Raw genomic sequence first — 18,246 nt, forward strand, 5'->3', positions numbered from 1 at the left:
TCTCTCGCTCTCTCTCTCACTCTCTCTCGCTCTCTCTGGCTCTCACTCTCTCTCTCCCTCTCTCACTCTCTCTCGCTCTCACTCTCGCTCTCTCTCTCTCTCACTCTCTCTCGCTCTCTCTCTCACTCTCTCTCGCTCTCTCTGGCTCTCACTGTCTCTCTCCCTCTCTCTCTCACTCTCTCTCGCTCTCTCTCTCGCTCTCTCTCGCTCCCTCTCTCTCTTGATCTCACTCTCTCTCACTCTCTCTCGTTCTCACTCTCGCTCTCTCTCTCTCGCTCTCTCTCTCTCTTGATCTCACTCTCTCTCGCTCGCTCTCGCTCTCTTTACTGAGCATGTGTGTTGTAGTTGATAGTTGACAGAAAGGGTAGAGAGCAATGGCAGATTAACAAATTAATGAATAGTTGATGGCATCATTGTATCAGACAGATTAAAAGTCATTCAAAGGTGAGAGTGTTTTGTCATCTACTTCCATCATTAAATGCTTGTGTTGTGTTGCAGGTGTGTCCATACGGAGTGTATTGTCCAGTCGGGGCAGGGCAGGGCGGGGTCTGAAGATTACATCTGCTCCACCTGCAGGCCTCAGGATGAGGAACTAATCGCACACACTCAAATCCCACATAGCGCTGCCCTGGCCACACAAAGTCCCACACAGGCACCAACCTTTAGCATTTCACAGCCACAAACACCAAGTTACACAGAGGCTCCACCCATCAGTTGTGCTGCTCACAGCCCGGTCAAGCTCACCTGTTCTATGTCCCCACAGAGTCCTACCCAGACCCTCTGTGGAGCTACACAGCAAAGTCCTGGGCCGTCTCTCCCTGATCCATTAGAGCACCCACATAGTCCTGGGCCGTCTCTCCCTGATCCATTAGAGCACCCACATAGTCCTGGGCCACATCTCCCTGATCCATTCGAGCACCCACATAGTCATGGGCCAACTCATCCTGATCCATCAGAGCACCTACATAGTCCTGGGCCACATCTCCCTGATCCATCAGAGCACCTTCATAGTCCTGGGCCAACTCATCCTGATCCATCAGAGCACCTACATAGTCCTGGGCCACAACTCCCTGATCCATCAGAGCACCTTCATAGTCCTGGGCCAACTCATCCTGATCCATCAGAGCATCTACATAGTCCTGGGCCAACTCATCCTGATCCATCAGAGCACCTACATAGTCCTGGGCCAAGTCATCCTGATCCATCAGAGCACCCACATAGTCCTGGACCACATGACCCTGATCCATCAGAGCGACTACATAGTCCTGGGCCAACTCATCCTGATCCATCAGAGCACCCACATAGTCCTGGGCCAACTCAACCTGATCCATCAGAGCACCCACATAGTCCTGGGCCAACTCAACCTGATCCATCAGAGCACCTACATAGTCCTGGGCCAACTCATCCTGATCCATCAGAGCACCCACATAGTCCTGGGCCAACTCAACCTGATCCATCAGAGCACCTACATAGTCCTGGGCCAACTCATCCTGATCCATCAGAGCACCCACATAGTCCTGGGCCAACTCAACCTGATCCATCAGAGCACCCACATAGTCCTGGGCCAACTCAACCTGATCCATCAGAGCACCTACATAGTCCTGGGCCAACTCATCCTGATCCATCAGAGCACCCACATAGTCCTGGGCCAACTCATCCTGATCCATCAGAGCACCCACATAGTCCTGGGCCAACTCAACCTGATCCATCAGAGCAGCCACTTAGTCCTGGGCCACATGACCCTGATCCCAAAGAGATCCACCAAAGTCCTGGGCCAACTCAACCCACTCAAACCGAGCTCACTCATTGTTTTGCAGGATCTTACCCTAGTCCAAAAGACCTTCCAGACAGTCTGGCACCATCTCACCATGATCCGACAGAACACCAGGAAAATTCTGCATCGTCTCACCCTGATTGTAAAGAGCTCCCAAGTAGTCCTGCAAAATCTTGCCATGATCTCACAGAACTCCAGGAAAGTTCTGTACCATCTCCCCCTGATCACTCCAAAATCCAACAGAGTCATGCCCCATCATCCTCAGAGCCCCAACTAATTCCAACTGCGACTCATTCTTATCAGAAAGAGCAACAGTCATGTCCACCGCCATTTTGCCCTAATCCAACAAAACTTGAAACAAGTTCTTCACCATCTCCCCTGGAAACAGAGCTCCAACAAACTCCTGCCAAGTCTTGCCCTGATCCAACAGAGCCCCTGGAAAGTCCTACCCATGTTAACTCTGATCCTTCAGAGCTCCAGGAAAGTCCAAGGACATCTCACCCTGATCTAACAAAATTCCCTCATAGTCCTTCAACATCTCACCCAGATCCCACAGAGCTACCACAAGGTCCTGGGACATCTCGCCCTGATCCCACAGAGCTACCACAAGGTCCTGGGACATCTCGCCCTGATCCCACAGAGCTACCACAAGGTCCTGGGACATCTCACCCTGATCCAACACAGCTACCACAAGGTCCTGGGACATCTCACCCTGATCCAACACAGCTACCACAAGGTCCTGGGACATCTCGCCCTGATCCAACAGAGCTACCACAAGGTCCTGGGACATCTCGCCCTGATCCAACAGAGCTACCACAAGGTCCTGGGACATCTCGCCCTGATCCAACAGAGCTACCACAAGGTCCTGGGACATCTCACCCAGATCCAACAGAGCTACCACAAGGTCCTGGGACATCTCACCCTGAACCCACAGGGCTTCAGGAAAATTCTGGGTTACTTGACCCTGGCTCTAAAGAACAACAGGAAAGCCACACCTCACCTCACCTTAATCTAGCAGAGCTTCCACAGAGCCCCACACAGTGTGACTCTGCTTCAACAGAACCCCCACAAAGTCCTTTGCCTTGCTTTTCTAGTCTTGCTGAGCTGCAACAGAGCTCTTCCCATGTGACTTCAGTGCAGGCTCAGCATAGTCCTGGCCAGTTCAGTCACACTTTTTCTAGCCCTACCCCCAATTCCACACAGAATCAAAGTCCCACACACGGTGGTTCCATGTCTTGTAGCCACGCTCATTCCCCTCACAGCCCCCCACCACGCAGCTCGACCCAGGCAGGGCTTAGTCCTGTCAGGGTCAAGCCTGCTGAGCCCTGGCAAAGCCCTCCACCACAAACTCCTAGGCAGGACTACACTATACAGACAAAGCTTGACAGACCATGTAGTCCTACTAACATCATCATCACACAGCCTCAGCAAATTCCCCAACAAACACTTCATAGTCCTACTCCATGTAGTCCTGCAGAAGTCGGCAAATCACATCCACAGAATCCCACACAGGATGCTGAACCTACACTGGACCAGAACAGCCGTGGATTGAGCAACACTGCTCTGCTGCAGCCTGGAGCCACATGGGACATATCTACACTGGACCAGGACCTCTCACCAGTCCACTGTAGGTCTACCAAGAAAGCAAGAAGACGTGCCTCACTGAGGCCCTTTTCAGCCCCATGTAGCCCATCACAGTCGCCACTCAGAGCCATACCGTGTAGTCTGTCACAACCTGCAAGCCCAGAACAGGCCCACTCTTCACAGCCTGAAACCCCTTCACATCTCAGCCTTCTCTCTCAGCTTGCCACACAGTCAAGAGTTACTAAGGAATGCACCAAAACCAGGACCACAGAGCTGAACTCTTTGGAGCACAGCCTTATGCAGCTGAGTCCGAACCTTGATGGCCAAACACTGGAAAGTAGCCCTGCTCCTATAAGCCCCGCCTCTAACCTGTCCACAGTGTCTCCTGAAAGCCAAGGCACAGATGGTAAACTCCGAAACCAGCACGGTCCTGCTCAGAATAACACAGTAAGTCGAGACCATCCTAGCACCCTTAATGTCCCAGCCATGCCCGCACCAGAAAGCCTTGTTCACATTAGCACTTCAACAAAACACAGTAGCCTAACTTGCTCACCTTATACTGATGAGTTGGAGGAATGTCCTCCCCAAGCTAGCCACATTCATCAGAGTCCTTCTTTTAATAGCCCATCACGCTGCACAGACGTTAAAGAAGGTAGCCCCATAAATATCAAACAAAGCGCAGCTAGTGCTAGCTCCACACATGCCAGTAAGATGCCTCCTAGCCCTGCCACCTCTTTTCAGGCCTGTGCTAGCCTCATGCCAGTGGAGACTAGCCCTGTCCATGTCAGCCCTTTAGCTGAGACAAGCCCCTCAACAGAAATGGCTGGAACAATCCACCCCATCACATGTCACAAGGCTGAGGAAGCTGTTGACAACCTTAGTCCCTTTATTCCCTCAGAATCTTGTCCAGGTTATCCTCACTCAACTCCAGACAGTCCGATTCATTCGAGCCATACTCATGTTAGCCCAGTCCACACAGAAGCTAACAGTGGCTACAGTCTGATGGGCCCATTTCATGCTAGAGAAAGAAGTCCCACACATCCTGCTCTGTCAAGTCCCTCATTGGTCCAAAGTACCTGCAGTCCTCCACAGACCATACAGACGAGCCCCCCTCCAAGTCCAACTAGCTTTAGTCCTCCACACTGTATGCTGACTGGTACTAGCCAAGCCAGTAGCTCTGTTAGCCACAGTCTGAGCCATGGTGGCCAGACACAATCCTGCTCGGCTAGCATACCTGATGTTAGCTTCATCCATAGTCCAACTAGGTCTAGTCCTGCTGGTCAAGCTAGTCCTCTTCACCTACAAAGCATCTCTAGTAGTGCCCACTCAGGCCAAAGACAGTCTCCCTCATTAGCTAACACGACGTACTGCAGCCCTGCACATACTAATGTTTCTTGTGTTAGCCCACCTCACAGTCCAGCTCAGGCCAGTGAAACGTATCTGAGCCCCATGGGTAGCCCTGCCCCTGACACTGGGACCAGTTCTTGCCCCACCCTGGCACAGCTAAGCCCTACTTTAGCTTGTTCAAGTTTTGATGAGAACATTGTGGCCAGTTCTAAAATTCAGAGCACTGTTCTTCCCGGTGTTTTAGATCTTGATTCTGGTCTTATTGAACCCTCAGACAGTATTAGGCAGACAAGCCCAACATCTCCAAGTTCCCTAGCTGATGACTCATCTTCTGTTAGCCCCAACCAGGCTAATCTGAGCCATGTTGTCCAGCCTCCAGCTAGCCCCCCCTGCACCCCAGACAGGTCTGCTGTTGAAAACCATCAAAACACTGCCTTTGGAAGCCCCTTCTATCAAAGATCAGGTACCTCTATTTATACTACTTCCAATCAGGCCAGTCCGAGCCATGCTAGCCCTGTCCATTCTAGTCTCGCTCAGCAGAATACTGCGATGCCTAGCTCAAGCCCCACTAGTGAAACTCCGGCTAGTCCCCCATCTTCTGCCCCCTTTCAAGTTAACCCTACTCAGAACTTCTCTCCTCTTGCTCTTCAAGCTCAAGCTAGCTCTGTGCATTATAGCCCAGCTAATAGTCCTCTTTTTGCCCCCTTTCCATCTGGAGTTACATATGACAACCTCAGTCCTGTCCCTTCATGGCAAGAAGCTAGTCTTAGTCCTTGTCCTGCCAGTCCTGTGCAGCCAGAGGCTAGTCCCAGTCTTGGTCCTGTTAGCCCCATGAAGTGTGAGGCAAGCTCAGGTCCTGCCACCAATGGACAGTCTGAAACCAGTCCTAGTCCTGGACCTTCTGGCCCTGTGGAACCTGATGCTGGTCCTGGTCCCTCCAGCCCCCAAAGAGACACTCAAACAGAGAGGGAGTCTGCAGCTACAGGTGGTGAGTATCAGGGAGACCGGCTGCATGTTTTTACCATTAAAAAGTCAGCCCTTCCTCTTTACTGTCTCCGTCTTGTTTCTCGTCCTCGTGACTGTCTGCTCCTTTCTCCTCCCGTTGACAATAACAGATGGACATAGACAATTAAAAATCAACAATTAGTTTATTTGACTCTAATGTGAAGATTGGTTTTGCTGAGGTTATAACATCTTTGTCTTCATCTAGACGTCAGCATGTTGGAGGAGAGAGTGCAACAGAGGAAGACTGAGGAGGAGGAGCTGGACGGAGAAGCTCCACAGAAGGAGGAGACAACAAAGAAGAGCCCAGAAGAGGAGGAGTCCACTGAGAGGACAGATGGAGAAGAAGAACAGGAAGTCTGTGTATCTGCAGGTAGGTAATGTCTTTTAGTGTTGATGTGCTGCTCTGCTCTGCTCTGTGTGTTTGTAATGAATTAGTGCTGATTGACTCTCTCTCTCTCTCTCTCTCTCTCTCTCTCTCTCTCTCTCTCTCTCTCTCTCTCTCTGTGTGCAGGAGTCGAACAGAAACACCATCAGTCTCCTCCTCACACTGCTGCTGCCTTCCTGGTCCTCCCACAGCCTGCTCCTCCCCCGACTCCACACTCTGCCTTACCCCTCCAGCAGCCCTCCTCTCATTCCCCTACATCTTCACCTCCTGCCTCCCCCCTCGCCTCCCCACTATCTCCTCCTCCTTCTCCTTATAGAGCTGGTTCTCTGAAGGCCTCCCCCTTGTCACCTCACAGGACTGCCTTATGCCCCTCCTTCTCCCCCCGCACCCCGCCTTCTCCCTCCCCTTTGCTTAAGGAGCGCCTACAGGAGGAGGAACCTGTCAATCAAGGAGAAGCCGAGACAAGGAAGGGATTCGAGAGGGAGCTAGAGGAAACAACGTTTCTGTGTCATGTGACGGTTCATAGTAGCCAGTCAGAGTCCCAGTTTGAACCTGTTGCTTTGGTAACAGAACCCACCAAAGATAAGAACCAATCACATGCAGAGCCTTCAGAGAGGAAGCGGCAGGAGGAGGAGGAGCCTCCTGAAAGGCCAGAGCCAACTGCGTTAGCCACTTGTGACATGATCGAGCAACAGCCAATCAGGGAGGAGGATAACACAGAGGAAGAGGAGCAGGGGGAGGGAGGGAGTGTTAGGGGGAGTGAAGGGGAAGTGGAGGAGGTGAGGAAGGGAAGTGAGCATGAGGACCAATCAGATGTGGAGGAGGAGGAGCCAGTGAGCCCTGTGCTGGAGCTGGACCCCTCTTTAGATATGGAGGTGATGGAGCTGATGGCCTCCTCGTCTCCTCCCCCCTCCCTCCTGCACCTCTCCTCACCCAGCCCCCCTCCCTTCTGCCGCCGGGGGAAGAGTCGGACTCTCAGGCCTCCTCCCTCCTCCAGGCCTTCAGATGACCTCTCCATCCGTCTGAGGCAGTCTCCCTTCTCCACCGAGGCCTCCCCCGAGACCTCCCCAGTGCGAACTCCCATCACCCCACCTCCCCTCTCCCCACCCTCACCTCCTCCACGGGCCTCCCCCCCTGCCAGAGAGTCTCCACCTCTCTCAAAGGTAAAGACAACAAGCGACAACGGTGGTGTCTCCTCATTGTTTTCTCCTCCTCCTAACCGTCTCCTCCTTGTTTTGGCCTCCTCCTAACTGTGTCCTCCTGTTTTCTCTTCCTTGTTTTCTCCTCCTTGTTTTCTCCTCCTCCTGACTGTCTCCTCCTTGTTTTGGCCTCCTCCTTGTGACTGACCTGTCATATATTTCTGTTTCCAGCCCCAGGCTCCTCCCACCACCGTGCTCCCCCTCGTTCTTAAAATCGGAATGGGGAAACCGGCCATCTCCAAGAGGAAGTTCTCCCCCGGCAGAGCCAGGATCAAACAGGTGGGCGACCTTTGACCTTTGGGGTCACTTTCACTGTACTAGACTCATGTCGAGTTAATCTGAACAGAAACAGCTGGCTCGCTCTCCTCAAAGCTACCAGACCCCACTGACATAAACAGTGATTTTTTTTTTCTTAGTGATTTCTGAGTTTCTGCTGCTTTGATCTGTTGGTGTATTTGTGTGACTTCAGTGTTTTTAATGGATACTTTGGATTAACACAATAATTGTGTAACACAACATTTAAAACTAACCAATCAAAGCAGCGTTAGAGCAGCAGCTCCTGTGTCCTGTGAGCTTAAATCCCTGTTTTTCTGAATGGAGTCTGGTGTGTGTGCAGAGAGCGATGTAACGTCTGTGTGTGGTTAAAACAATCATCTTCCTCTGTAACAAAAAGGTCTATCTCTGTAGGGATCCTTTCTGTCATGTTGTCACACACTTAGAATAACAATCTGAGCCTGTCAGTGGAAACAACAACTTTTAGTGGACGACCTTTGACCCATCAAGGATTATGTTGCAGCTCATTTAAAGCCAAAATATGTCAAATATGGCCCAGATTTAAACCCCTGAAATCTTCTTTGATTCATTAATTGATGATCAAAATACTGTCTGATCTTTTCTGTGGATCAATAATCTCAGATGTTGTGGTTTCTGTTGCTTCTTCTCTCCTCACTCTGATCAAAGTGTAAACATGCAGGCAGCTGTGTTGTCCTCCTCTCCCAGAGGATTATGGGAAATATTTATTATCATTTAGGGAGAGAGGCGGAGAAAAGAACCAGCCACACAGAGCTGTTCCTCTGCATCCTCTCCTCCTCCTCCTCCTCCTCCTCCCCCTCCTCACCTGTCACTCACTGAAGAGCTGCTGCATCCATTCTCTCTATTCTTTAGCATGTTCACACACTCACACACACTCTCACACACACACACACAAAGATCATGGCATGAAACGGTTTGTTCTGTGTGTGAGTGAATGTGTGTTGAGATGCAGCAGGAGTTGACTGATGTTTATATTGATTATAGACTGATATAAGCCGATAACTACAGCTGCAACATTTAATTGATTAGTCTATGAATGTTTTGTGTTTATCCTCCTCTGACATAACAGTGTCACTGTTTCCTGACATTTTAATAATCAAACACTGAATTATTCTGAGCATGTTATAGTAGTATAAATGCACTCACTTCCCTGGGCAGAGTAAAGGTGTTAGAAATACAGTGCCTACATGTAGGCTCACTGTGATGTCATAGCACCATCAGATGCTTCACATCCTAAAATCTGAACAGCCTGAAGGCCATGTTAGCTTTCTTTAAGTAACGCTCTAGCTGTGATGTTTTAATATATTTCCAAGCAGCTGTTGGAGTTATTGATGTTGGTCTGCTGCTGTGAAAGACGAGCAGCTTCACATGTAAAGATAACCCAGCTGTGCACAGTTAGCATGAGTCCTCCCAGTCTGTGTCCAGTGCGACTGTGTCTGCTGGCTGGTTGCATGTTGTTGTCGTTGTAACGTCGACTCATTAAGACTTTGGTTCTTTCTGCCTCATTTATTTTCTTCAGTTTCTGTTTTTTTATTTTGTGGCTGTTGCATTTATGTTACTGCATTTTGTCCCCCACCTCCTCTTCTCTCCTCCTCCTCCTCCTCCCTAACTCAGGTTTCGTGGTGGAGTAATCGCAGGGCGGTGAGCCCCCCCTCGTCCTCCCAGGATTCCATGGGGGAGGGAGGGTGGGACAGCCCTAAGCCCCTCCCCCCGGACTCCCCCCTCTGGAGCATGAGAGTGGTAAAGCAGCACACTCTAACTGTGTCAGGCCTCTGTGAGCTGTAACTAACCACCAACCTACTAACTCTGTTTGCCTCCACCTGCCCCTCTGGGATGTAACGGTGTGAGAAACAGGTGCACCCTAACTGTCAGCCTGCCTGTCTGTGTGCTGGAGCTAACACTTACTGTGTGTCTGTAAACATGAAGGCACAGGCATGAGATCAGGTTCCTGATTACCTGGTTACCATGGATGAGCTGCAGCGTGTGTGCTGCAGGCCTTCTGAAGGACCTAGCGCACCGCACTGCCTTTTCTGTTGAGGCCTACGGTTACTTTTACTGTTGTTAAGGCAACCACCGAATCATTAGCTTTAGCATTATCCGATTGGACAATGAAAAAAACGCCCATGATGTCGGGCGCTTTTCTGCTTTGAGTTTTCAAGCGCTCAGAGCGTTCCCTCAAAAGCACGAGGCACTCTGCAACGTGAAAGCAGCACGCAAAAAGCTTCTCATTAAAAACAGCTACAAAAAAGCCCCCAGCTGCGGAAACGCGCTCTGTCTGATCGGGCCCTTAGAAAGTCCTGAAAGCATTTAAACACTCTGCAATGTTACTTAAGTTCATGCATAATATGGTGCCTTACATTTCCCACAATGCAATCAAATCACCTCACTGTAGAGTTGTACAGGGAGATTTTCTGTCTTTAAGAGCTAACAGGAAATGATTAAGTCTGAATCACATGAATCCACAAATTTCATAATTTCTATCATTTTTGAATCCACTTAAAGTGAACATTTTCAAAAATAATAAAAGCTTATCAGCGTTGATTATTCAGAAATGTTCAAACCAAACTCCATTCAAAAAACAGTCATTTTAAAGCAGTGTTCTTGTCGTCTCACAGACAGACCTGACAGAGCATGAATTCAGACTCTTTCCAAATCTGCCTCCTGATGTAGTTCTCTCAGCATCCTCTCAGCCTGTTTATTGTCATTAAATCTCAGTAACATCTGTTTGTTGTGGCTTCATAGCGCTGTAGTGAGACAGATCTCAGCCCACGCGTGACTTGCTAGATACAGTGAAACTGCCAGAGACGGATGGACAGGCGCTCCACGGCTGAAACAAAAGGCCTGTCTGACAGTTAGGATTCACGTTGTTTGTGAGCTCTCTGGGCGGTAAATACAGACTGAGAGCAGGTAGACTCATCTGATTAAAGGGTTCCCTCTGACCTGGAAAACCCAGGAAAGTTTAAGGATCTCAATAAAACATAATAGTGTAACAGTAGACGTAGATTCATCTTAAATATAAACCTTAACGTTTAAGCATTTGAGGGCATCCAGCTGATGTCTGATGGTTCCTATCAGAAAAGCAAACGTTATGGTTTCATATTACTCTCCCTGTTTCCTCCTCCCTTCCCCCCCTCTCCTCCTCCCAATCTCTTCTCCTCCCCCCCTCAGGGTCGAGGTTCAGGGTTTCCTGGAAGGAGGAGATCCAGAGGAGGAGGCATTGGAGGAGGAAGAGGAGGCAGAGGAAGGAGCCGGCTGAAGACTCAGGACAGTCTGACAGTTTCCCCTGGAGTAAGAACACACACACACACACACACACACACACAGGTGGTCTACCAATAGCTGATCATCCTGTTTATATATCAGAAGTCGAGGTATTGATGGGTGTTATCTCTCCGTCAGTGTGTGTACGTGGAGACATTTCAGCCGAAGGAGGAGGAGGAGAACTCCATGCACAACACTGTGGTGATGTTCTCCACCTCTGACCACTTCACCCTCAGACAGGTACGCCTTCACCAGAGTCCTCTTAAACATCATTCAATTCTAGAGTCTGTGATCTCGACCTACCAAACAGCACCCTCTTAATGACAGACTCCAGGGGGCGCCACCAGCAGGTCAACTATTTAATGTGACTGACACTTTGGTTTATGACCTGCATAACTCATAGCATTCCCACCAGCCTCTGTGTACTTTGTGTCGACTGCTAATAAGCTAATGTTAGCATGATGATAAGCTAAAAATAACATTAGACAGTGTGGATAGGAGGATCCTCATTTTCTCTTAAACTTCTACACAATCAGACAGTGGAGTCGCCCCCTGCTGGACATTAGAAAGAATGCAGGTTTTAAAGACTTCTGCACGAACTGCACTTTGGAACCAAGAGGCCACGCCCACTTCCTGTATACAGTCTATGGATGAAAGTCACTAATTTAGTATCATTAGCAGGAAATTTAAATGCCTCAAAGTACCAGAGGACCACACCTTAAAACACAGCAGCAGCATCCAGGTGAATATGTTACTAGGTCCATAAATGAACACCTGTGTGTGTGTGTGTGTGTGTGTGTGTGTGTGTGTGTGTGTGTGTGTGTGTGTGTGTGTGTGTGTGTAGGACATGTGTGTGGTGTGTGGTAGTTTTGGTCAAGGGGCTGAAGGCAGACTGTTGGCCTGTTCTCAGTGTGGACAGTGTTACCATCCCTACTGCGTCAACGTCAAGGTCAGTACATAAACACACTCACGCGTGTAATCTGGTGTGTGTCTCTGTGTGTCTCTATAATCTGGTTTGTGTCTCTGTGTGTCTCTATAATCTGGTGTGTGTCTCTGTAATCTGGTGTGTGTCTCTGTGTGTCTCTATAATCTGGTGTGTGTCTCTATAATCTGGTTTGTGTCTCTGTGTGTCTCTATAATCTGGTGTGTGTCTCTGTGTGTCTCTATAATCTGGTGTGTGTCTCTGTAATCTGGTGTGTGTCTGTGTGTGTCTCTGTAATCTGGTGTGTGTCTCCGTAATCTGGTGTGTGTCTGTGTGTGTCTCTATAATCTGGTGTGTGTCTCTGTAATCTGGTGTGTGTCTGTGTGTGTCTCTATAATCTGGTGTGTGTCTCTGTAATCTGGTGTGTGTCTCTGTGTGTCTCTATAATCTGGTGTGTGTCTCTATAATCTGGTTTGTGTCTCTATAATCTGGTGTGTGTCTCTGTGTGTCTCTATAATCTGGTGTGTGTCTCCGTAATCTGGTGTGTGTCTCTGTGTGTCTCTGTAATCTGGTGTGTGTCTCTATAATCTGGTTTGTGTCTCTGTAATCTGGTGTGTGTCTCCGTAATCTGGTGTGTGTCTGTGTGTGTCTCTATAATCTGGTGTGTGTCTCTGTAATCTGGTGTGTGTCTGTGTGTGTCTCTATAATCTGGTTTGTGTCTCTGTGTGTCTCTATAATATGGTGTGTGTCTCCGTAATCTGGTGTGTGTCTCTGTGTGTCTCTATAATCTGGTGTGTGTCTCTGTGTGTCTCTATAATCTGGTGTGTGTCTCTGTGTGTCTCTGTAATCTGGTGTGTGTCTCTGTAATCTGGTTTGTGTCTCTGTAATCTGGTGTGTGTCTCCGTAATCTGGTGTGTGTCTGTGTGTGTCTCTATAATCTGGTTTGTGTCTCTGTGTGTCTCTATAATCTGGTGTGTGTCTCTGTGTGTCTCTATAATCTGGTGTGTGTCTCTGTGTGTCTCTATAATCTGGTGTGTGTCTCTGTGTGTCTCTGTAATCTGGTGTGTGTCTCTGTAATCCGGTGTGTGTCTGTGTGTGTCTCTGTAATCTGGTGTGTGTCTCTGTGTGTCTCTATAATCTGGTGTGTGTCTCCGTAATCTGGTGTGTGTCTCTGTGTGTCTCTATAATCTGGTGTGTGTCTCTGTAATCTGGTGTGTGTCTCTGTGTGTCTCTATAATCTGGTGTGTGTCTCTGTGTGTCTCTATAATCTGGTGTGTGTCTTTGTGTGTCTCTATAATCTGGTGTGTGTCTCTGTATGTCTCTATAATCTGGTGTGTGTCTCTGTAATCTGGTGTGTGTCTCTGTGTGTCTCTATAATCTGGTGTGTGTCTCTATAATCTGGTGTGTGTCTCTGTGTGTCTCTGTAATCTGGTGTGTGTCTCTGTGTGTCTCTATAATCTGGTGTGTGTCTCTGTGTGTCTCTATAATCTGGTGTGTGTCTCTGTAATCTGGTTTGTGTCTCTGTAATCTGGTGTGTGTCTCCGTAATCTGGTGTGTGTCTGTGTGTGTCTCTATAATCTGGTTTGTGTCTCTGTGTGTCTCTATAATCTGGTGTGTGTCTCTGTGTGTCTCTATAATCTGGTGTGTGTCTCCGTAATCTGGTGTGTGTCTCTGTGTGTCTCTGTAATCTGGTGTGTGTCTCCGTAATCTGGTGTGTGTCTGTGTGTGTCTCTATAATCTGGTGTGTGTCTGTGTGTCTCTATAATCTGGTGTGTGTCTCTGTGTGTCTCTATAATCTGGTGTGTGTCTCCGTAATCTGGTGTGTGTCTCTGTAATCTGGTTTGTGTCTCTGTAATCTGGTGTGTGTCTCCGTAATCTGGTTTGTGTCTCTGTGTGTCTCTATATTCTGGTGTGTGTCTCTGTGTGTCTCTATAATCTGGTGTGTGTCTCCGTAATCTGGTGTGTGTCTCTGTGTGTCTCTGTAATCTGGTGTGTGTCTCTGTGTGTCTCTATAATCTGGTGTGTGTCTCTGTGTGTCTCTGTAATCTGGTGTGTGTCTCTATAATCTGGTTTGTGTCTCTATAATCTGGTGTGTGTCTCCGTGTGTCTCTATAATCTGGTGTGTGTCTCCGTAATCTGGTGTGTGTCTCTGTGTGTCTCTATAATCTGGTGTGTGTCTCTGTAATCTGGTGTGTGTCTCTGTGTGTCTCTATAATCTGGTGTGTGTCTCTGTAATCTGGTGTGTGTCTCTGTGTGTCTCTGTAATCTGGTGTGTGTCTCCGTAATCTGGTGTGTGTCTCTGTGTGTCTCTGTAATCTGGTGTGTGTCTCTGTGTGTCTCTATAATCTGGTGTGTGTCTCTGTGTGTCTCTATAATCTGGTGTGTGTCTCCGTAATCTGGTGTGTGTCTCTGTGTGTCTCTGTAATCTGGTGTGTGTCTTTGTGTGTCTCTGTAATCTGGTGTGTGTCTCTGTGTGTCTCTATAATCTGGTGTGTGTCTCCGTAATCTGGTGTGTGTCTCTGTGTGTCTCTGTAATCTGGTGTGTGTCTCTGTGTGTCTCTATAATCTGGTGTGTGTCTCTGTGTGTCTCTGTAATCTGGTGTGTGTCTCTATAATCTGGTTTGTGTCTCTGTGTGTCTCTATAATCTGGTGTGTGTCTCTGTGTGTCTCTATAATCTGGTGTGTGTCTCCGTAATCTGGTGTGTGTCTCTGTGTGTCTCTATAATCTGGTGTGTGTCTCTGTAATCTGGTGTGTGTCTCTGTGTGTCTCTATAATCTGGTGTGTGTCTCTGTGTGTCTCTATAATCTGGTGTGTGTCTCTGTGTGTCTCTATAATCTGGTGTGTGTCTCTGTAATCTGGTGTGTGTCTCTGTGTGTCTCTATAATCTGGTGTGTGTCTCTGTAATCTGGTGTGTGTCTCTGTGTGTCTCTATAATCTGGTGTGTGTCTCTGTGTGTCTCTATAATCTGGTGTGTGTCTCTGTAATCTGGTTTGTGTCTCTGGTGTCCAGATTACGCGTGTCGTCCTGACCAAAGGGTGGCGCTGTCTAGAGTGTACGGTGTGTGAGGCGTGCGGCGAGGCCAGCGACCCCGGGCGACTGTTGCTATGTGATGACTGTGACATCAGCTACCACACCTACTGCCTGGACCCGCCCCTTCATACAGTACCTAAAGGAGCGTGGAAGTGCAAGTGGTGGGTCCACCTGTCTGTCACTTGTCTCTCGGTCTGCCTGCCTGTCTCTGAAGGTGGTTGCCCTTTCTAACAGTGTGTATGTGTTGTCCTCAGGTGTGTGTGGTGTGTCCAGTGTGGCTCTGCCTCCCCCGGGCTTCACTGTGATTGGCAGAGTAACTACAGTCGCTGTGGACCGTGTACCAGTCTGAGCCGCTGTCCTCTCTGTCAGAGACAGTACACACAGGACGACCTCATACTGCAGTGTCAGCAGTGCGACAGGTAACACACACACACACACACACACACACACACACTGTAGTTAGTTTGATATCAAAAAACATCTATGACTCTACCTTCAGCTGTTTCCCCTCTCTGTGTGTGTGTGTGTGTGTGTGTGTGTGTGACCTGTGTGTGTGTGACCTGTGTGCAGGTGGGTCCATGCCGTGTGTCAGGGGCTGTCCACTGAAGAACAGGTGGAATCTGCTACTGATGACGGCTTCGACTGCTCGCTGTGCCGAACACACAGCCGCAGCTCATACGGTAAAAACACACTCACCACCTAGAATCCAGCTAACAGGAGACATCACAGTTAACAGCTAATAGGAGACATCATATTAACAGCTAACAGGAGACATCACATTAACAGCTAACAGCAGACACAGCTAACAGGAGACATCACATTAACAGCTAACAGGAGACATCATATTAACAGCTAACAGCAGACACAGCTAACAGGAGACATCACATTAACAGCTAACAGGAGACATCATATTAACAGCTAACAGCAGACACAGCTAACAGGAGACATCACATTAACAGCTAACAGGAGACACAGCTAACAGGAGACATCATATTAACAGCTAACAGGAGACATCACAGTTAACAGCTAACAGGAGACATCATATTTACAGCTAACAGGAGACATCATATTAACAGCTAACAGGAGACATCACAGTTAACAGCTAACAGGAGACATCATATTAACAGCTAACAGGAGACATCACATTAACAGCTAACAGGAGACATCACAGCTAGCAGACATCACAGCTAACAGCAGACATCACAGCTAACAGGAGACATCACATTAACAGCTAACAGGAGACATCACAGCTAGCAGACATCACAGCTAACAGGAGACGTCACAGCTAACAGCAGTCACAGCTAACAGCAGTCACAGCTAACAGTAGACATCACAGCTAACAGCAGTCACAGCTAACAGTAGACATCACAGCTAACAGCAGTCACAGCTAACAGCAGACATCACAGCTAACAGCAGACATCATAGCTAACAGTAGACATCACAGCTAACAGCAGTCACAGCTAACAGTAGACATCACAGCTAACAGCAGTCACAGCTAACAGCATACATCACAGCTAACAGCAGACATCACAGCTAGCAGGAGACGTCACAGCTAACAGCAGTCACAGCTAACAGTAGACATCACAGCTAACAGCAGACATCACAGCTAACAGCAGACATCATAGCTAACAGTAGACATCACAGCTAACAGCAGACATCACAGCTAACAGCAGACATCATAGCTAACAGTAGACATCACAGCTAACAGCAGTCACAGCTAACAGTAGACATCACAGCTAACAGCAGACATCACAGCTAACAGTAGACATCACAGCTAACAGCAGACATCACAGCTAGCAGACATCACAGCTAACAGCAGACATCACAGCTAACAGCAGTCACAGCTAACAGCAGACATCACAGCTAACAGCAGACATCACAGCTAACAGCAGACATCACAGCTAGCAGACATCACAGCTAACAGCAGACATCACAGCTAACAGCAGTCACAGCTAACAGTAGACATCACAGCTAACAGCAGTCACAGCTAACAGCAGACATCACAGCTAACAGCAGACATCACAGCTAACAGCAGACATCACAGCTAACAGACACCACAGCTAACAGACATCACAGCTAACGGTAGACATCACAGCTAACAGCAGTCACAGCTAACAGGAGACATCACAGCTAACAGCAGACATCACAGCTAGCAGACATCACAGCTAACAGCAGACATCACAGCTAGCAGACATCACAGCTTACAGTAGACATCACAGCTAACAGCAGACATCACAGCTAACAGCAGACATCACAGCTAGCAGACATCACAGCTAACAGCAGACATCACAGCTAACAGCAGTCACAGCTAACTGTAGACATCACAGCTAACAGCAGACATCACAGCTAACAGCAGACATCACAGCTAACAGACACCACAGCTAACAGTAGACATCACAGCTAACAGACATCACAGCTAACAGACATCACAGCTAACAGACATCACAGCTAACAGCAGTCACAACTAACAGGAGACATCACAGCTAACAGCAGACATCACAGCTAGCAGACATCACAGCTAACAGCAGACATCACAGCTAGCAGACATCACAGCTAACAGTAGACATGACAGCTAACAGCAGTCACAGCTAACAGCAGACATCACAGCTAACAGCAGACATCACAGCTAACAGCAGACATCACAGCTAGCAGACATCACAGCTAACAGCTAACAGGAGGCGTCACAGCTAACAGCAGACATCACAGCTAACAGCAGACATCACAGCTAACAGCAGACATCACAGCTAGCAGACATCACAGCTAACAGCAGTCACAGCTAACAGAACACACACAGCTTCTGTTTCTGCTCCTAGTCCTCACACTGCAGCTCATTTTTATTAAGTTTTATTCTAAACTTCCGGAGACGTGTGTGTGTGTGTGTGTGTGTGTGTGTGTGTGTTTCAGGGAGATCAGACAGTTTTGAGTCTCCCTACATGGCTCAGATCATCTCCAGGATCAGAGAATCTGGTCAGTCTGACTCTCTCTCTGCTGTTAAATTCACAAACTGTACAGCCTGTCACTCTAAATCAAGATTAATATGTTAAAAACAGTCTTTATTTCTGCTAAATAATGTGTGTGTGTTTGTGCACAGACACAAAGACGTACACTCAGGATGGAGTGTGTCTGACTGAGTCGGGTCTCTCTCACCTGCAGTCTCTGGTTGAGCCGCTGACATCACCGCGCAGGTACCGCAGGTAAACGCTCTCTTCTCTTCTCTGCGTGGTTTTGGATTCGTTGTAGTAGCTGCTTAGAGTTTTATCATCACTAACTTTAACTAACTAGTTCTACATAGAGATTAGTCTTCGCTAAATATTTACACCCGCTAACTGCCAGCTGCAGAGGCTACATACTGTCAACTGACATGTTAGCATGCTAATATGAAAAAAACACCACCTACAGAACATGTAGCTTATAGTGAAAGTAATG

At 48.3% G+C, this 18,246-nt stretch overlaps 1 protein-coding gene across 5 annotated transcripts in view; it reads left to right on the plus strand.

The window, feature by feature from the left end:
- Positions 1-18,246, plus strand: part of kmt2ca (lysine (K)-specific methyltransferase 2Ca) — a 63,412-nt gene that overhangs the window by 3,815 nt on the left and 41,351 nt on the right. For all 5 annotated transcript variants that reach the window (XM_069667199.1, XM_069667202.1, XM_069667200.1 and 2 more), the window contains exons 5-17: positions 499-5,693; positions 5,916-6,080; positions 6,222-7,258; positions 7,466-7,573; positions 9,221-9,346; positions 10,775-10,894; positions 11,006-11,107; positions 11,712-11,816; positions 14,800-14,981; positions 15,075-15,239; positions 15,391-15,500; positions 17,725-17,787; positions 17,912-18,014. In XM_069667199.1, the coding sequence (XP_069523300.1) occupies positions 499-5,693; positions 5,916-6,080; positions 6,222-7,258; positions 7,466-7,573; positions 9,221-9,346; positions 10,775-10,894; positions 11,006-11,107; positions 11,712-11,816; positions 14,800-14,981; positions 15,075-15,239; positions 15,391-15,500; positions 17,725-17,787; positions 17,912-18,014 (7,581 nt within the window). The remainder of the gene's footprint in view (positions 1-498; positions 5,694-5,915; positions 6,081-6,221; positions 7,259-7,465; positions 7,574-9,220; positions 9,347-10,774; positions 10,895-11,005; positions 11,108-11,711; positions 11,817-14,799; positions 14,982-15,074; positions 15,240-15,390; positions 15,501-17,724; positions 17,788-17,911; positions 18,015-18,246) is intronic.

Source organism: Semicossyphus pulcher, unplaced genomic scaffold (assembly GCF_022749685.1).
Source record: "Semicossyphus pulcher isolate SPU_LCO1_2020_fin unplaced genomic scaffold, fSemPul1.0.p SCAF_18, whole genome shotgun sequence".
Taxonomy (NCBI): domain Eukaryota; kingdom Metazoa; phylum Chordata; class Actinopteri; order Labriformes; family Labridae; genus Semicossyphus; species Semicossyphus pulcher.